The sequence below is a fragment of the Eumetopias jubatus genome, unplaced genomic scaffold (genome assembly GCF_037043125.1).
Source record: "Eumetopias jubatus isolate StellerSeaLion01/CBP00866 unplaced genomic scaffold, mEumJub1_p1.0 scaffold_5, whole genome shotgun sequence".
NCBI lineage: Eukaryota > Metazoa > Chordata > Mammalia > Carnivora > Otariidae > Eumetopias > Eumetopias jubatus.
This window is the reverse complement of record NW_028274811.1, coordinates 112,534,953-112,553,330: the sequence shown is the minus strand read 5'-3', so window position 1 is coordinate 112,553,330 and position 18,378 is coordinate 112,534,953. Positions and strand designations below refer to the sequence as shown.

The 18,378-nt window shown below is 45.0% G+C and overlaps 1 protein-coding gene across 2 annotated transcripts in view; it reads right to left on the bottom strand.

Moving 5' to 3' along the window:
• The window catches only part of PDE6A (phosphodiesterase 6A), a 56,195-nt gene extending 48,270 nt beyond the window's left edge, over positions 1 to 7,925 (bottom strand). Inside the window, exons 1-2 of one of the 2 annotated variants that reach the window (XM_028106726.2) lie at positions 7,452 to 7,925; positions 254 to 406 (exon numbers count right to left, since the gene is read on the bottom strand). In XM_028106726.2, coding sequence (XP_027962527.1) covers positions 254 to 406; positions 7,452 to 7,925 — 627 coding nt within the window. The remainder of the gene's footprint in view (positions 1 to 253; positions 407 to 7,451) is intronic. The other variant, XM_088023506.1, reaches the window with a different exon arrangement.
• Between the last annotated feature and the right edge of the window lie 10,453 nt (positions 7,926 to 18,378).

The window sequence follows — 18,378 nt, the reverse complement described above, 5'->3', positions numbered from 1 at the left end:
AGAAATTATGTAACTTTCCCAAGTCAAACATTTAGGTATTAGCAGAGCTAGGACAATTATCCCTGTACTCCTGGCTTCGGAGCCCCACATCCTAACCACTACCCTGTCCTGTCTCCCTCAGAGAGCATCACACTAATCCCCTTATCTTACAGATGGGGAAGTCAAGGCCAGGCCAAGTAACAAGTTCAGGGGACTTCTCGAGCTGGGACACCTGCTGGCATGACCACCCCAGCAGTTTCTAAAGCATTCTTACCTCCTCGTCTGTCTTGGTGAAGTGGGGCCCGTCCACTTTATTCACAGCCATGATTATGGCCACCACATCCTTCCCATTCATTATGGGGGAAGCCAAGATGTTCTTGGTCTGGTACTCTGTGAGGGTGTCCACGAAGTCACAGAAATGCTCATCCTGCAGGAAGGCAGAGACAGGCATGGGTGGGCAGAGGAAGAGCAAAGACAGTAAAACAGCCCAGAGCCCCATGTGCCCATGGTAGGAGGTGGGAGGAGGGGACTCGCTATTATCTTTTGACAAGAGAATGAAGTCATTTCCATCAACTTCCATTCAGCAAGGGCAATGCAATCAGGGGTGATTTCTGCCCTGGAAGCCTCCAAAATCCAGTAGGAGAAAGTCTGATTTACAACTTACTAAGGACTGCGGAGGAGATGCAAGCAAAGCTCTGTGGGGACCTGAGGATGGGGCGACTGACTTCGAATGGGGAGGGGGTTTAGAGAAGGCTCTCTTGAGGTGTTGGCAGTTAAGCCTGAAATAGAAGCTTGAGTGAGGAAAAGACTTTGGTGAGTATAACAATCACAATTGCTAGCAGGTATCACATGTGGTGCTTTACTTATATCAGCTCACTTTAATCCTATGAGATGGGGACTGCTAGTAGCCCATTCTCTGCAAAGGGAAACTGAGACTCCAGAATGTTAATGTGACTTGCTGTGTGTGCGTGTGTGTGTGTGTGTGTGTGTGACTCCAGAACCTGCCCTCAGCTCTGCCTTTAAGGGAAGCCTCGGTAAGGGTAGACCTGAGTTCAGGTCATCCAACAAAACAACTTGGTACTTCCCGCTTTTTGAGCAATTCGGTTCTAGCACCACACAATCAGTCCAACGGAGATTGCTCTCTCGCAGGTCTTAATGGAAGCCCCGTTGTGTGTCAGGCCTTACGCTGAGCGCTAGGGATACAAGGGAGACTAAGGTTCAGGCCAACTCACAGACCGATCAATAATAGTAATACAGGACCTAAGGCTTGGCTCAAAGCTGTGGGAGTACAGAAGAGTACACATCCCGACCCCCAACCCCTAAAGCAGGCTGGGAGACCAGCACAGGAACAGAAAGGGGAGACAGAGCCTGAAGTGTTGTCTTAAATCCGAAAGAATCCACCTCTCTGTTTCTTGGTAGCACTATGAGCTTTCCCAGCCATCGGCATTGCTTGGGACACAAGCCAGATATGCACAGTTCATGCTGTTCTGAGAAAGGGAGTGTATTTCATAGAGCCGATTCACACAGCTTTTCTAGAATTGAGTGTGCAGAACCTTTCCCACGATAGAGAAATGCAGAGCGTGATGCTCCGCATCTATGGATTTCTTCTCGTCAGGGTAGGATTAGACAGGCAACCACACTGTTGTCAGTGAAGCTGTCTCAAACCAGGTGAAGGGTACAGGAATTAAGAGAAGCCTGTAGAGCTCTACTTGAATTAGCACCCGAGGATTAAGCAAAATCTCTAAAGAGGCATTAGTCATGAAGCGTTTTCTATGTCATTCTCTAAGGACACTGATAAAGCTCTGAACACAGGCCTGGGTGGGGCATGCTTGGATTCATTTCATGAAGCCGTTCTGTCTTGCAATATTCACTTCTATCAAGGAAGGCAATACTTGGGCCTTACCTGCCTCTGAAGCAGATGTTACTAAATCCACCAGAACCTTCTTTCCCACTGAGAAGCCCCAGAACTCTCTCACAAATAATACAGCTGCCCACTGACTGGTGTTCCCACAATCATTGCCATCCTTATACCTTCAGCATAGAAAGTATTCTACACAGCCATGTCACAGAACCTCAGGTTATCAGAAGCGGGGGGGGGGCCTTAGAAGTCATTTAGCTCAAACTGTTTAAAGTCCTGGGAATCAGATGCCCCACTTAGGGAAAGCCCAGAGTCATTCATTCATCCAGTGAGCATTCATGGAGTGCCTTATGCCAGGCACTGTTCTAGACCCTGAGGCTGCAGCAGTGAACAAGGGAGGCTTCTCTGTAGAGGTGATGCTGAGAGCTGAAGTTTCAGGGGAGCCAGGTGGGTGGAACGCATTCTAAGCAGAGACCACAGTGAGTACAAAGGCCAGGAGGGGGCAGTGAGTTGGCCCATCTGAGCAACAGAAGGAAGACAAGTGTAGCTGAAGCAGAGCAAGGGAGAGGGAGAGTGGAGGGCAAGGAAGTCCAACAGGTGGGCAGGAGCCCCATCTGGCTGAGCCTCGGAGGCCACTGTGAACAGGTTAGATTCTATTCCAATGCAACGTAAGACAGCTTCTCATTCTCAGAAATCCCAGTTCCTCTTTTCAAACCTTCATGGTGTCAAGCTCCGCTGTGTCCCATGGTGAGATCTACTGTTTATGGAGCAATAATGATATACGCAGCCCAGAGCCTGATGACTTAATCTGTTATCTCATTAACTCTCACATCAGCCCTGTCACATAGAACCTTCCCTCTTCTGTAGACAACTCCCTTGCTGGCAAGTGGGACAGCCATTCATTCACTGGTTTATATATTGATACACTGATTGATTGATCGATTCATTCATTCATTCATTCATTCATTCATTCATTCATATTTACTGAACACAGGCTCTGTGAGAAGCACTGGATATGCCAAGACCAATAAGAAGGAAGAGGTTGTCCTCACTGGGTTCTCACAGGATAGTGGGAACATCATGTAAAACATGAACCCACAATTCAAATCATAATGTGAAGGATGTCCCCACAGGATGGGTGAATGGAAGGGAGGGACTTGTTCTCTGAGGCTTCAGGGGGTCAATCAGTATATTATCAGTAGTTGAAAATTCTCTGAGCCTCAGTTTGCCCTTTCGTAAAATCAGAGTGTTGGACCGAGTCCTCCTTGAGGCTTCCTTCCAGTCTAGCACCCTGGGTTCCGGGTCTCATGTGCAGGGAAGGACAACAGCTGTGAGGGTCTCTGGAAATGTGCTCTCAGGTTCAGTCTTCAGATACGGGAATTGTCATGTGTTGGAAAAGCTCCCTGTTCTCCTTTCCTCTCACACTAGTAACACACTCACGTCACTCTGACACCAGATATGTAGGTGTCTCTCCCACACCGACCACTTCTCTGACACCAGCTGACCATCCAACAGTTCAGCTGAGTTCTGACACCATCCATCTAGAGTCAGCGTCAGACCCCACAGGTAAGAGTTCAATCCCACAAGACTGTCCCCACTTAAGATGCCAATCACAAGTCCCAGTTGGTCACCTATACTTCTGACGGGCTGGCTAGAGCAGGATCCCAAGACCCCCTCCTTGGGTTCAATAATTGGCCAGAACAGCTCACAGAACTTAGGGAAATGCTTACATTTATAGGTTTATTGTATGATAAAGGACATAATAAAAGATACAGATAAACTGTCATGTGAAGAGATACATAGGGTGAGATCCAAAAGGGTCTTGAAAGCAGGCACTTCTGGCCCCTAGAGTCGAGGTGTGCCGCCCTCCTGGCACGTGCCTGTGCTCACCAACCCAGAAACTCTCTGAACCCTGTCCTTTTGGGGATTTTTATGGAGCCTTCATCACATCTGCATGATTGATTATTAGCTCCATTTCCAGCCCATCTCCTATTGTCAGAGAATGGGGAGGTGGGCTGAAAGTTCCAAGTTTCTAATCATGGCTTCAAGTTTCTGGTGATTGGCTCCATCCAGGAGCCCACCAAAAGTCATCTCACTAGAACAAAAAACCACCTACCAGACAGGAAATTCCAAAGAATTTAGAAGCTCTGTGTCAGATGCTCCTATCACTTAGGAAATGGTAAGAGTCTTAAGATTTCTGTGTCAGGAATCAGGACAAAGACCAAATAAATATTTCTTTTTATAAATCACAATATCACAGCCAACTGGCAAGGGTCATCATTTATTAATTCATGCAATAATCTGTAATGAGGACCCACTCTGTTCCAGGCGAATAAACCAGACAGGAACAGGCAGGCTTTGTGGGCTTTCCTAAGGAGAAAGGATAAAGCATAAAACACACACAAATATTGAAGGGCTAGTAGGGTTGCCAGATTTAGCAAATGAACACAAGATGCCTAGTTAAACTTGAATTCCAAGTAAATAAATACTTTTTTAAGTACAAGTATATCCTAAATATTGCATGGGACATACTTATACTAAAATATTGTTCTTTGTTTACCTAAAATTTAAATTTTACTGGGAATCCTGTATTTTATTTTATTTTTTAAAAAAGATTTATTTATTTATTTGAGAGAACGTGAATGAGAGAGAGAGAGTACATGAGGGGGGAAGGGTTAGAGGGAGAAGCAGGCTCCTCGCTGAGCAGGGAGCCCGATGCGGGACTCGATCCCGGGACTCCAGGATCATGACCTGAGCCGAAGGCAGTCGCTTAACCAACTGAACCACCCAGGTGCCTCGAGAATCCTGTATTTTATCTGGCAATCCTAATGGCAAGTCTCCCTGAGGCGATGCCAAGGTTGAGCAGGAATTTGCTAGGACATGGAGAGTTATATTACAACCCTGGGAAATTTCTTCATTCAGGGTTTCACATTAACCATGGCCCAGCTGTTTTGAGGGTGCTGAAGGCTATCACTTGTTGATGGTGCAGGGCCAACCCCGACCTCAGTCTGGACCATCTTCCTTGTCCTCCCCCAGCCTCCAGTCACTATCCAGAGTTCCAAGTTGAGGAAGATTCCTCAAGGAAAGAGCAAACACAGGCAAATGCTGATTACCAAGGCTTGCTGGCCTGGACAAACTTCACCCTGGCCTGAGTCACCAGCCAGAGAGACTGACCTAGGCTTGAAAGCTCCCAGGGAAGCTCAGGCATTCCTTTCAGAGTGGACTTTGGGTTTGAGCAGGAAATAGCAGGCATTCCCTTAGCATAGAGGCTCAGCAAACTCTTAGGCCAGGGTATGTCAGCATCAGAGCACCTGCCTACATCCTCAGTCCCTCAACCCCGGGATCGACAGACACTCTTAGCACCTCTCTTCCGTTTTTCCCACCAACAAATTTTAAACTGAAAGCTCCAGAAGGGCAGGACTGGATTTTTCTCCAAGTCCTACACAGACCTGGTACAGCAGCCATCCCTTAGAATAGATTCTTAACAACAGAAGAGTAATAATAACAACAAGGAGTGGGAGCGGCCAATAGCAGCAACTACAATGTGCCAAGAACCTTGCTAGGCGGGAAATAATTTGCTCTTTTGATCCTACAACAACACTGCACAGTAGGTATTCTCGCCCCATTTTATAAATTAGGAAGTGACCCCAGGCAGGCTCAACAATACACCAAGGCACTATTCTTAGAAAGTCACAGAGTCATGATTCACACCGAGATGTGACCTCAAAGCTTAACCTCTTCATTCTCTGCTATATGATTTGAAATGACCACTAGGAAACAGCACCTAGTCCAATGCCCTCATTTTATAGATAAAGCAGAAGTACAGAATAGCAGAGCAGTGAAAAGTGTGGGCACAAGGCCAGAGTGCCTGGGTTCAAATACCTGCTCTGTCACTTTCTGTCAGAGTGGCTCTGAGCAAGTTATTAACCTTTCTGGGTTTTAGTTTCACCATAATCAGTTACGTTGTAAGACTGTGGCAATCCATGTGGGCTACAATTAAAGTCTAGAGAGAGTTGAAGGGAGAACAGGCTCCAGTCTAGTTGAAAGCCCCCTGGATGCACAACCATCCTCCTACCCTCGGGTGTCCAAGGGGAAACAGGGAAAGATGAGCCCCATGGGAGATCCAGCCCAGTGGATTTCAGAGAAAACCATCTCCCACAGAGGTCGAAGTCTGTGCTTCTTATCTTGCCAAGGAACCCAAGTCAAAAAGACAATCCGTTCAAGTTCCTGCATTTGTGGTTTAGAAGTCCTGGCCTTGCCCTAATTCCTTGGTCACTTTGGACAAGCCCCTGCTCAAGCTCTCCTGACTCTAGGCTCCTCAGCCATTAAATAAGGCAGATGGATGAGATAATTTCTGGAGCCTCCTCTCTCCCCTTTTAACCTTATGACTCTTAATCTGAAATAAGGCCAGAGGTAAGGTGAGCATAGTCACAAAATGTCCAGGCTGCATCTCGGAAATGCCTGAACACAGGCTCCTGGTTTGCTCAGTGCTGCTGACCAGGCTTGGGCCCTGCTAGCATGGGGCAAACATCCTTTTGGGCAAGACAGGGGTCAAAGGAATTGAGTATAATTACCTGATGGTGAGTCTTTCATGCCGAGTATTGACTGAGCTTCTGCTTTGTGCCACACATTTGCTAGGATAAAGTGGAGAATAAGGCAGGCATGGTCCCTGGCCCCCAGACTTATTAGGATAAATGATTTTAGGAAGGAAACTGTGACAGAGGGATCTGGGAGGGCCTCCCGGAAGAAGCAACTTGTAAGTTGAGATCCAGAGGATAACTGGGAGCTGGCCCCAGGGGCAGAGAGCCTTGGGGGGGTCTGTATGAAGTGTTTTGTCCTGGTGATCAAAGAGGTCTTTATCAGAGCTGCCAGTAGAATCCCACGGAAAGCTGGACTCACAAACAAGAGCCAAGCGCTTAACCAAGAGGTACTATTAACGTTTCCAGTAATGAAACAGACCGCCATCATATATCTTCTGATGTAATGCACAAAGATAAACACAACATCACCTCTAGGGTACTCCTGATAGAAACGCACGACCTGAATCTAACCATGAAGACACAGACGAAGCCCAAACGGAGGGACACTTCTGCAAAGTATTTGGCCTGCTCCCTTCAAAAACATCAGCATTGTGGAAAACAAGACAGGCTGAGGAACTGTTTCAGATTTGAAGGGACTAAAGAGATAGTGCTATCTGGGTGTATTTGAGGCGAATGGCAAAAACTGAATCTGCACTGCTTATTAGATAATAGTATTGCATCGATGCTACATTTCCTGAATTTGATCACTGTGGATACGTAAGAAATGTCCTTGTTCTGGAAATACACAGCACATTGTCTACTCTTGACTCCCAAATGGGTCAGAAAAAAATGGAGAGATAAAGCAAATGTGGCAAGGAGTGAACAACTGGTGAATCTGGATGAAAGATACATAGCTGTTTGTACTATTTTTAAACTCTTCTGTTAGGTTTGGATGTTATAAGTAAATAAATTAAGAGAAGTGCCAAACTGACCAGCCCAGTATTGATGGCCAGCAGCTCCCCACCCCACCTGCACCCCCCAAGACCCCAGGAATAATGCCTCCCTGCCCCCCATTCTTACGGGGAAGAGGATACCTCTTTTGTGTTGAGGACGTTGGTGATCTTTTTAGAGTGCGCGACGTGACCCACCACACCCATGTCCAGGGGGAACACAATCTCTGAGTCGGGCACCACCAGGCATTCCTCAAGAACAGCATCCTTGTGGACGTTGAAGAGCCGGGTGGCTAGCTCTGCGATGCCATTTCGGACCCTGTACATGAACAGGCTCATGCGGTCTGCCCGCATGAGGAAGCACAGCTTCTTCATGACGTTGAAGACGGATCTCTCCGCCTGCAAATTTTCCCGGAAGTCCCGCAGGAGGTCGAAGATGATTTCACTCTCCTCCACACTGCTCAGCGAGTGGTAGTTGCTGAAGTCCACGGCTGCCTCCTTGGCCCCTAGCAGGTCTGAGATGACCTTGGCCCGGTAGTGGAGGTTGTAGTACTGTTTGGCAAACATGATATTCGAGTCCAGGAACTTCTCCACCTGCTCTGCCGTCACCTCGCCCATGGCGAATCCCACTGGCTACTTTGGTGGAGAGGTAGCTCCGGCTGGCCTTCCCAGGAAAGGCTTATAGTTCGTGGCAAGACGGAGTCGGGAGGTGTTTCGTGCCAAGCTGGGCTTCTGTGGGTCTGGCCTGTGGATCTCGCCGCTATGGCTGCAGAGGTGAAGGAGAGAGCTCGGGAGATTAAATCATTAATATTTCCCGAGACCAAGGATTATGAGGATCAGAAAGTTCAAGATGCCGCCAGGCCCCAGCTGGGAGAAGGTGAGAGTTTCCTTTTCACCTTGGCCTGAGAGCTGAGAAGGGATTTCTAGACAGAGCAGGAGGTGGGCAAAACTAAAAACCACCCCCAAACAGAGACTGCCAAACGGGCAGCGCAGGGACTACCCGCTACTGTAGGTGTGTTTTTCTTCAACGTTTGACACAGAAGACTACATACGCTGTTCAGGAGATTCGTTCAGCTGCTCTTGGAGAATCGGAGGATCTAACAACTCTGGGCCCACTTTCCTCCCTGGCAGGCAATGGCTAGAGCCGAGAGGGACTGCCCACCCGACCCCCATCCCCCTGCCCCTCCCCCCACCCTTCTGTGCCCCCTTTCCCAGGGCCTCCCCAGCACGGCCTCACTGCGCATGCTCACCATTCAGCCTGCTTCCCTGTGTACATTACAGGTCTGGCACCTACCGGCCCGATTTCAGAATCTGCATCAAATTCTTCCCCAGCTTTAGAAATCAACGACCCTTTAATTTTAGAATTCGAGCGGCCCTCGTAAAAATAACACCGTTGGGGCGCCTGGGTGGCTCAGGCCTTAAGCGTCTGCCTTCGGCTCAGGTCATGATCCCAGGGTCCCAGGTTCGAGCCCAGCATCGGGCTCCCTGCTCTGCGAGAAGCCTGCTTCTCCCTCTTCCACTCCCTCTGCTTGCGTTCCCTCTCTCGCTGTGTCTCTCTCTGTCAAATAAATAAATAAAAATCTTAAAAAAAAACCAACACTGCTCACATTTTTTTCTTTTATGACAAAAATACATGTTCACTGTAGAAAATACAGAAAGAGCATTAAAATCACCCATACTCTTACTACTCAGAGGTAACCTTTAAGGAGCATTTTTGTTTCTGTCCTTTCTGTGGAGGCTTGCTTTTAAAAATCTGTTTCCCTTAAACCTCCCTCCCCCACCGCCCCCATCTTTCTCTTGTCACTTTAATGTGGTTTTTTTCTGGATACAATCTGTATCTTTTTGGATTGTCAGTCAGAAATGCATACGTAGTCTAGCTGCTATCGGCTCTTTTTGAATCTCGCAATACCAGAATCTTCACTGAAGTACCCTCTAGTACACTAGGGGAGGAGAATATTTTCTTTCTGATGAAATGTACTTTTCATTTCCATGAATATACCTGTGAAAGCCTCGTGTCTCTATGTTGTAAATACTGTGGAATGCAGGCTAATGGACTGTTGCTGGCACTCTGAACTTTGCAAATGAACTTTAATGGAAAGTAGATTACTTGCTTTATTGTAGTGTGCAGTAAAGTCTTATTGTGCCCATTCAGTACTGTGCACACAGGTGACTCCTTGGCCTGGCAGGCCATGCAGCAACCTGAATTTCTACGTTCTCACCGTAAATAACGTGAGCCCTCTGTCTGGAATGCTCTTCCCCAGCTCTCTGCACACCAGCTGCTGCTCAACCTCAAGGTCTCAGCTCAAGCTAGTAATCCCTTGTCATCTTATCCTGAGTAGTACCCTCTCCAGGTCCTGCCTGTCACATCATCCTATTTATTTCTTCTATTGCATTTATTACTGTTAGAAATGATCTTGTTTGTTTTTCGTTTGTCTGTTGTTTGTCTTCACATCTATACTGTGAGTTGCATGAGGCGGGGACCTGCCAGGGCTGATTCCCTAGGCCTTGCAGTGCTGCCTGGCACATTCTTGATGCTCAGTAAAATAATTGTCTTAATTGTGAGTCTGGAATGGTTAATTTCATTTGCCAACTTGACAGGGTAAGGGATACCCAGATAGCTGGTAAAACATTACTTCCTGGTGTGTCTATGAGGGTGTTTTTATGAGACTGGCATTTGAATCAGTAGGGTAAATAACGCAGATCACCCTCATTAGCATAGGTGGGCCTCATCCAAACAGTAGAGGGCCTCACTAGAATAGAAAGGTGGAGGAAGGGTAAATGTGCCCTCTGCCTGAACTGGGACATCCCATCTTCTCCTGCCCTTGGATATCGGCACCCCCGGTCCTCAGATTCAGACCAGGACTTACACCTTTGGCCCCCTGGTTCTCTGGCCTTTGGACACAGACTGAATTATACCAGTGGATTTCCTGCTTCTCCAGTTTGCAGACGGCAGATTGTGAGACTTCTCCATAACCACGTGAGCCAGTTCTCTAGAGAACCCTGACTCATACAAAATAAAAACCCCTATATATTCTTGAGTACAATTTAGAAAAGACAAGAAGACACAAAGGAAAGATATTGAAATTAAATGTAATCCCAGATATTACCATTGCAATATTTTTTGGATATTTTTAAATATATGGACTATATAAATATATATTCTCCAGGAAAATATTAAAATATACATTATTTATAAGATTTAATATATATTTTAAAGATTTAGGTATAAATATAAAGAATACATACATATTGTCAACCTTGACACTGTCAACATTTTGGGCCCAGTAACTCTTTGTCGTGGAGACTGTCTTATATATTGTGGCATGTTTAGCAGCATCCCTGGCCTCCACCTACTAGACTAGAATTCTTCAAGTTGTGACAACCAAAAATGAATCCAGACATTTCCAAATGTCCCCTGGGGTCAAAACCCCCTCTGGTGAGAACCACTGCTCTACAGTTAGACATGTAGGTTGTTTGTAATTTTCTAGTATTAAAAACAATGCTGTACTGAACATCATTATATTTCTAAGTAAAAATACCTAGAAGTGGGACCCCGGGCCAAAGAGTTCATAGCTCTCTAATCATTTGGATAAATAATGCTACTTTTGCTCTCCAAGGCTATACCAGAGTATATGAGACTGTTCTCATCTCCCTCAGAAAGTAAGCAATTTTTCTTAATCCTGGCATTAACACAGAACGTGGCCCTAATACTCTTTCTGCCGTGTTTCTCACAATTTCTCAACAAGTACTCTAAGCTCCACTCTAGTGTTCGTCATTCCTTCTGGTTTTGGCACCTTCATTCTTGCTGTGGTCCCTGCCTGTCCCTTCCACCCAGTCCAAATGCCATTCCCTCCATGGATTCTTCGATGCCCCAACTAAACTCTTTTCCTATTTGGAACCCCCAAGCTATTGGTTTCTTTCCATTTCAATTGGAGTTTCTACATTCTAGGCTATATTACTTCTGCACATCTGTTCTCTCATCAAACTCAAGCTCTTTGAAGATAGAAGTAAAACTTTATTTTTTCTTAAAATCTCCAAAAAAGCCCAGCCGAGGTGCTTTCTCATAATATACCAACTAGGCTTAGTTGCAACTGGCTTAGGAAGCAACTGTTCTGCAAGAAATCTACTTTTACCTCATTTTTCAGTATGCCAGAATGAGGAAATCAAGCCTGTTGAAAAATTTCAGTTCTAATTGTTGGGTAGGTACAAGTCAGCGGATATTTGCAGCAGGTGACCTCCTAACTTGCTTGTAGGCCTGATTTCAGATATCAGCAGAAGGAAATCTGAAGTTTCTTTCACTGGGAGCAGGGGCTATTAGTAGGGTTAGGAAAATTTTTTCTCTGTAGTCTACTCTAAAAAAGAAACACATACTACTAGAAAGAAGAAAACAGGACTCTAGGCCCAGAATGACCCCGATTCATTCTGTGACCTTGAAAAAGTCCTGTCTTCCCTCAAGGTTTTGTTGATTTGCCTAACCATAAAACATCTAATAATGTGTCCCAAACACTCCCGGATCCAAGACTCCAGATGGGCTCAGCGTGAGGGAGGACTGGCCAGGAATGGCTGATCTATCCATTCCTGACCACAAGCCTTGCTGGAGGATTCTTCTGAAACAACAGCTGGAGCTATTTACTTAGAATAATCTCTCCTCCAAGATCCACATTTCATGGGTGAAGAAGGTGAAAAGTTTTGAAAGGTTAGGTGACTCGTCATAGGTGACTTAAAATTTTTTGAAATTGAGATATAATTCATAAAAATTCACCATTTTAAAGTGTACAATTCAGTGGTTTTTAGTATATTTGTTACGGTATGCCACTGCTAATCTACTTTCTCATCTCTTGGTGACCACTAAGCTATTTTCTCTAATGGTTTGTCTCATCTGGACATTTTATATAAATGGAATTATACAATATGTGGCCCTTTGTGTCCCACTACTTTCACTTAGCATAATGTTTTCAAGGTTCAACCATGGTATAGCATGTATCAGAACTCCATTTCTCTTTATGGCTAAATAATGTTCCACTGTATGGATATACATATAAATATATATTTTGTTTATCCATTTATTAGGTTTTTTAAAAATCTATTTATTAGTTGATGGACATTGGGGTTATTTTCACTTTGTGGCTGTTATGAACATCCACGCACAAGTCTTTATAGGGGCATATATTTTCAATTCTATTGGGTATATACTCAGGAGTACAGTTGCTAGGTCCATAGGTGATTTTAAGACTCTGAGTTTGGAGGTAAAAGGGGGAAATAAGGAAAGAAATAGGACAAAGCAAGGAACCAGCTGGGTCAAGAAGAGGCATTTCTGGAAAGGTGTTTTGTGAGGCACTTTTTTGGAGAGACTAGGACTCTGAAATTCAGGACCTACTTGAAAGGGGCTGGTTGGCATATTAGTGCCACGAATTCCAGTGCTGGGTGAAAGGTCTCCACAGCCTCCCCACCATTCGTCCCTCTTGTAAATAGCAAGGGTGAAGGAACCACGGATATTCCATTGAGAGGAAACTCTGAAAGGCTGTTGGGAGTGGAGAGTGTGCCAGTTTGTTCAGAGAGGTCCAGGGAGTAGGGCAGAAATATAGGTTATTATAAGAAGGCCATACCCAGGGGCGCCTGGGTGGCTCAGTCGGTTAAGCGTCTGCCTTCGGCTCAGGTCATGGTCCCAGGGTCCTGGGATCGAGCCCCGCATCGGGCTCCCTGCTTGGCAGGAAGCCAGCTTCTCCCTCTCCCACTACCCCTGCTTGTGTTCCCTCTCTCGCTGTGTGTGTCTCTCTCTCTCTGTCAAAAAAATAAATAAAATCTTAAAAAAAAAAAAAAAAGGAAGGCAATACCCAGAGTGCTTAAGAGGTGGAGCTCAGGAGTCAGATCTGGGACTGACCCTGGGCGTGTCATTTACTATTTGTGTAAATGATTCAGTTTCTCCTGGACCTCATTTTGTTTATCTGTAAAATTAGAATGCTTTTACAAGGATGTTGTGGAGATTGAGAAAGTTTATAGTATAGTGCCAAGCTATGTATTAACCAGTGCATATTAAGTTGAACCCTATGAAATTGCCCCTATTTGACTATTTTTGTCCTACACAAACAGCAAACTCATAGGGTTCAATTTAATAGTAGTTATCCAACACCCATTAGTTATCATAACGTTCAGAGATGGATTACCTTGAAGATAGTGCGCTCCCTTGTCATTGAAGGTATGCACGCTGAGGACTTGGCAAAGAGGTCTCAAACACCAGCATTAGGAAGATGAGACTGGGGCTGGCAAGTCAGTAGGGAAGCTGTTGCAATCCTCCCAGAGGAAAGGAACGAGTCTAGGATGGGGGCTGAGAGAGTAGAGAAGGGAGTGGGCATAGAAGCAAGAAGAAGGATGTAGAAGACATCCTGACTGACGAGGAAAGAGAGACAGGGGAAGAGTGGGGCAGGCCAGGTAATTCGTGTGCTGTCGGGTCCTGTAGGACCCCTTCAGCACATGTCACTGGTGTCCAGTGTTGAGTTAGTCTTCATTTCCTGGTTGAAGGCGTTTCCTCTCCTGGCTTGCCAAACCCCATGTCCTAGGTGAAGCCACAAAAGAGAAGGCAGTTCCCTGGCTCCATCCTTATAATTGCTGGAACAGTCTGGTTGTTTGCCACCCTCGTTTATACTTACCTTGGCTCACTCCCTTATTTCACTTGTACTTACCCTTGACCTACAGTTGTTATCAGTTCCTAACTGTCTGGTCATCTGCTGACTAAATAACTTTATTCAACTACTTGGGTTACCTGTTGATCTCTCTCTGAAACTTGGCTAGTCTGTGATGTTCTTCTTTGACTTTGAGGGTCTAAAATGGGTCAATGGATGAGCCTGGTAGAAGTTTGTCCTAGGTGCATTTTAAACATCTGTGCATTTTCCTAGAGCTCAGATTCTGAAAGGGATCTGTAACTCAAAAATAGTTAGGAACTCTGGGGAATCCTGAAAAGACAGGTAAAATGAAGTCCTAAATACCTGCCCTGTGACCACAGCAGTAGAAAGGCAATAGGCAGGAGAATACACCGGGGCTTTGGATCCAGAATGGGTTGCGTTTGAATCCTCATCCTATCATTCACCAGCTTTGACATTTGGCAGGTTACTTAATCTCTGGTCCCAACTTTCTCATTTGCAGTTTGTGGATAACAACGATACCTATAGAGCTGTTGCGAGGATTGGAGGCGGTGATCCTATTGAACTTGGTTAATGGCCAGTTCCCAATAAATGTAACCTTTAATAATGATAATGTGAGTGGAGTATGAGGCAGTGGTTTTCAGAGAAAGCCGAAGTAATGCAAATATATCTATTTTCCTATTCTTTTCTTTTAAAACAAAAACTCTTACTTTTCTCTTTATAAAGTTATACATCTTGGTGTTATAGGAAATTGAGAAAATACAGGCAAATCAAAAGAAGAGAATGGTTACCACCCAGAGAAACATTTTGATGTACATCCTTCTTTTCTAATCATAAGTTTTATAACAGAACTGTGATGATGTACTATGCATTTTGTTTGTTTAATAATATATGTAGACATCTTTCTGTGCCATTAAATATTCTTCTTTAATGACCTCCTTGACTTCCACTGAGTGGCTGAATCACAACTTGTTTAACATATTTCTAGCTGTTGGTTATTTAGGTTGTTCCTAATTTTTTGGTACTCTCAATGAATATTTGTGTAGTGAAATCTTTGCATACTTACTTGGTTATTTTCTTACCTTGTTATTAAAAAACTTGCCCCAAAAGACAGAATGATTTCACTACTAATCTTTGAAGATGTTGCCTTGGCTATCCCAAAACACAAGAATTTAAGTAATGAAATAATGGGAAAGTCAATATTTTAATGCTAAGGATCATGTTCTATTTTGAATGACTGTCTCCCATAGCACCTGGCACATACTCATGAAGGAACAAATCTGGGAATCTGGGGCTTGTAATTGCTGGGACAAGTCAAATAACAGATCACTTCCTATACCTAAATATTTGTAGGAAAAGCGACTTGTGTTCCTTCACACGCTTTTTCTTTCTCCAAATTAAATGTTCTATGTTCCAAGCCTCCATCCCACTGTGCTGGCAAGATGACTGAGACTTGTGCCCCACCCCAGGTTCATGTGAAGGCCTATTGGTGTAACTCAGTGCAGCCGGGAAACAGCCCTCTGACCTTTCGTTCACACTGATACCATAAATGTGCCCCTCATTCAGGTTGGTATGGCCCCTGAAAGGCCAACTGTTCTGCTCTTCACAGGGGTTCAGAGGTCCTCCAGCCTCCCAGGGCAACCCATATGGTTGCCTGCCCAGGGCAGAGAGAGGCCCAGATCCTCGCCACTCAAACGTCTTGCAAAGCCTAGCCCATGGATCAACCTTGGGGAGGCTTTCAAAAATCTCCTTTCCTCCTGACTACTTGACTCTCCATTCTTTCCTCATCTGGGACAGTTCAGCATAATTTCCCTCAAAGGCCCAAAGTGGAAGGGGATCTCTTCTTGAGCCTGAGAATGGTTACTTCCAGTCCTGCCACACGGTGGCCCTGAGGGGTGAGTGATCAAAAGACCAAGCCCCTTCTAAGGAGTGGGGATAGGGGGCAGAGGGAAAACATCTGTAATATTTCAAAGCATCCTTTGTAATATTAAAAGAATGGAAACAACATAAATGTCCCCCAGTGCTTACATAAATGACAGTGCACCCAAACGTTGGAATACTATTCAGCTGCTGTGACCAAGGATGACCACAATATTTCCCATCCCACAGGTCCTTCTTACAATGTGACTTTGACACCTCTCCCATGGAGATTTGGGGTCTATTGTCCTCCCCTTGAAATCAGTCTTTTTTTCTTTTTCTTTTTCTTTCTTTCTCTTTCTTTCTTTCTTTCTTTCTTTCTTTCTTTCTTTCTTTCTTTCTTTCTTTCTTTCTTTCTTTCTTTCTTTTTTTCTTTCTTTCTTCCTTCTTTTTCTTTCTTTCTTTTTCCTTTCCTTTCCTTTCCTTTCCTTTCCTTTTCTTTCCTTCCTCCTCCCTCCCTCCCTCTCCCTCTCTCTCTCTCTCTTTCTTTCTTCTTTCTTTCTTCTTTCTTTCTTTCTTTGTAGGCGCCATGCCCAGCATGGAGCCCAACATGGGGCTTGAACTCAAGACCCTGAGATCAAGACCTGAGCTGAAATCAAGAGTTAGATGAACTGACTTGAGCCACCTAGGTGGGACCCCTTGGTCAGGCATTTATGACTTTCAACCAACTAAGTGCAAAAGAAGTGAAGTTATGTGCCTTTTGAGGCTAGATTGTAAAAGGCTTTACCGGGTCCTCTTTGTTTACTGAAACACTGGCTCTTGAAGTCCTTAGCTGTCATTTAAGCACAGACTGCTCTGAGACTGCCATGTGTGTGAGGAAGCCCAAACTAGCCCACACAGAGAGTCGTGAGGAGAGGGCCAGACAGCCTTCAGCTGCTTCATTCCCATGCCCTGTCCCCACCCTGGCCACTCTCTGACTGTAGGTCTATGAGACACCACCCAGTCAAGCTCTTTGCAAATTCCTGAGCCACAGAAACTGCAAATTAGCAAAATGGTAACTGTTGTTTTAAGCCACTGAGTTTTGGAGTGATTTGTTACTCAGCAATAGATAGCCAGAAAGCAGCTCTTTATGCACTGATATGGAACAGCCTTCAACTGTTCATTTTTAAAAAATGTAAAATAGTGTATATTGTATGTCCCTTTTGTTTAAAGAGATATAGTCTCATATCTGCGTAGATCACTGGTTTGCCAACCCTCTGTGTGCATTAGAATCTCCTGGGAGGCTTTTAAAAATATCAATGCCTGAGCCCACTCTACTCGAATTCGATCAATCATAATATTTGGGAAGGGGACCCAAACATTGTTATCTTTTAAAAGTTCTCCAGGAGATTCTGGTGTGTAGCCAGGACTGAGAACTGTTGGTATAGAATAACCAGAAGGTAACACAAGAAACTGATGCTGTGTTTGCTTCCAGAAGGAACAATGGAGTAAGAATGGATAGTGTGGGAGAAAGACTTCCTTTTCATCCTAAACTTTTTGATCTTTTAAATTTACTTGTATGTGTTACCAGTTTTCAAGAACAATCAAATTAAAAAAAAAAGAAAAAAAGTAAAACACCCATAGCAGTGAAAATAAATCAGAATAGCAAATCGGGAATAGCCTATTCAATAATGGGGGTCAGCCTGGGGCCCACTAGAGCAAGGCCTCAGGGCAAGTGACCTGTCCTACCTGGGAAGTGTGGCTGGTCAGGAAGTGCTGCAGAGGTAGTTCCTCAAGTGGCCTCTCACCTGAAATGACTTATCTCTTGGCCCACCACACCCCCACTTTAGTTACTCTTTGGAAAGCGGTTGGGGACAGAGTAATGGCTATAACATGTGACCCTCCAGCTGCCAGTGCCTCTGTGAACTCCGAGAGCAACGGGAGGGAAAATGCCCAGGCTTACATGGCTTCTGGCTGGCCGGGCAGCTGACCTGCTTTTATTGAGGAAAAGCAGATTAGCAGGGATTTGGTTATCTGTTTCACCTCTTAGATTCCTGCAGCAGGGGCCTAGAGAATTGACGAAGGTAAGGTAGGAATGGCAGACCCAAGTCTGCTTCCAGGGGCCCCTTGGGATGTGCGTGGGGGTAGGCAGAGAGGCCCACTGCATTAAATAGCAGTTGGAGATGCTGAACTGGGAGGGAGAGAGGCACCAATGACTGGCCTAAAGCTTCCTCTCTAGCACCTTCCCCTTGCATTGGGTCAATGCCACAGGCTCTTGGGTTTTGGCATCTGGCAGCTCTCAGTTTGAAAATTCACCTCTGTCCCACCTCAAAATCCACTTCTGGCTAGTTGCATGACCTCTTAAGTAACTTAATATTCTGACCCTCAGCTTCCTCATCTATAATGTGGATTAAAAAGCATGAAATAAGAGAAAGACAATCATAGCCATTATTAAATTATTAAATAGACACCAGTTTTTATTGGTGTCTATTACATGCAAGGATGCAAGGTGGATTCTTACATTTGACCAACACAATGGGTGTGGTGGTTAAGAGTGGGCTTTGCCATCAGATGTAACTGGGTTAAAATCGTATTAC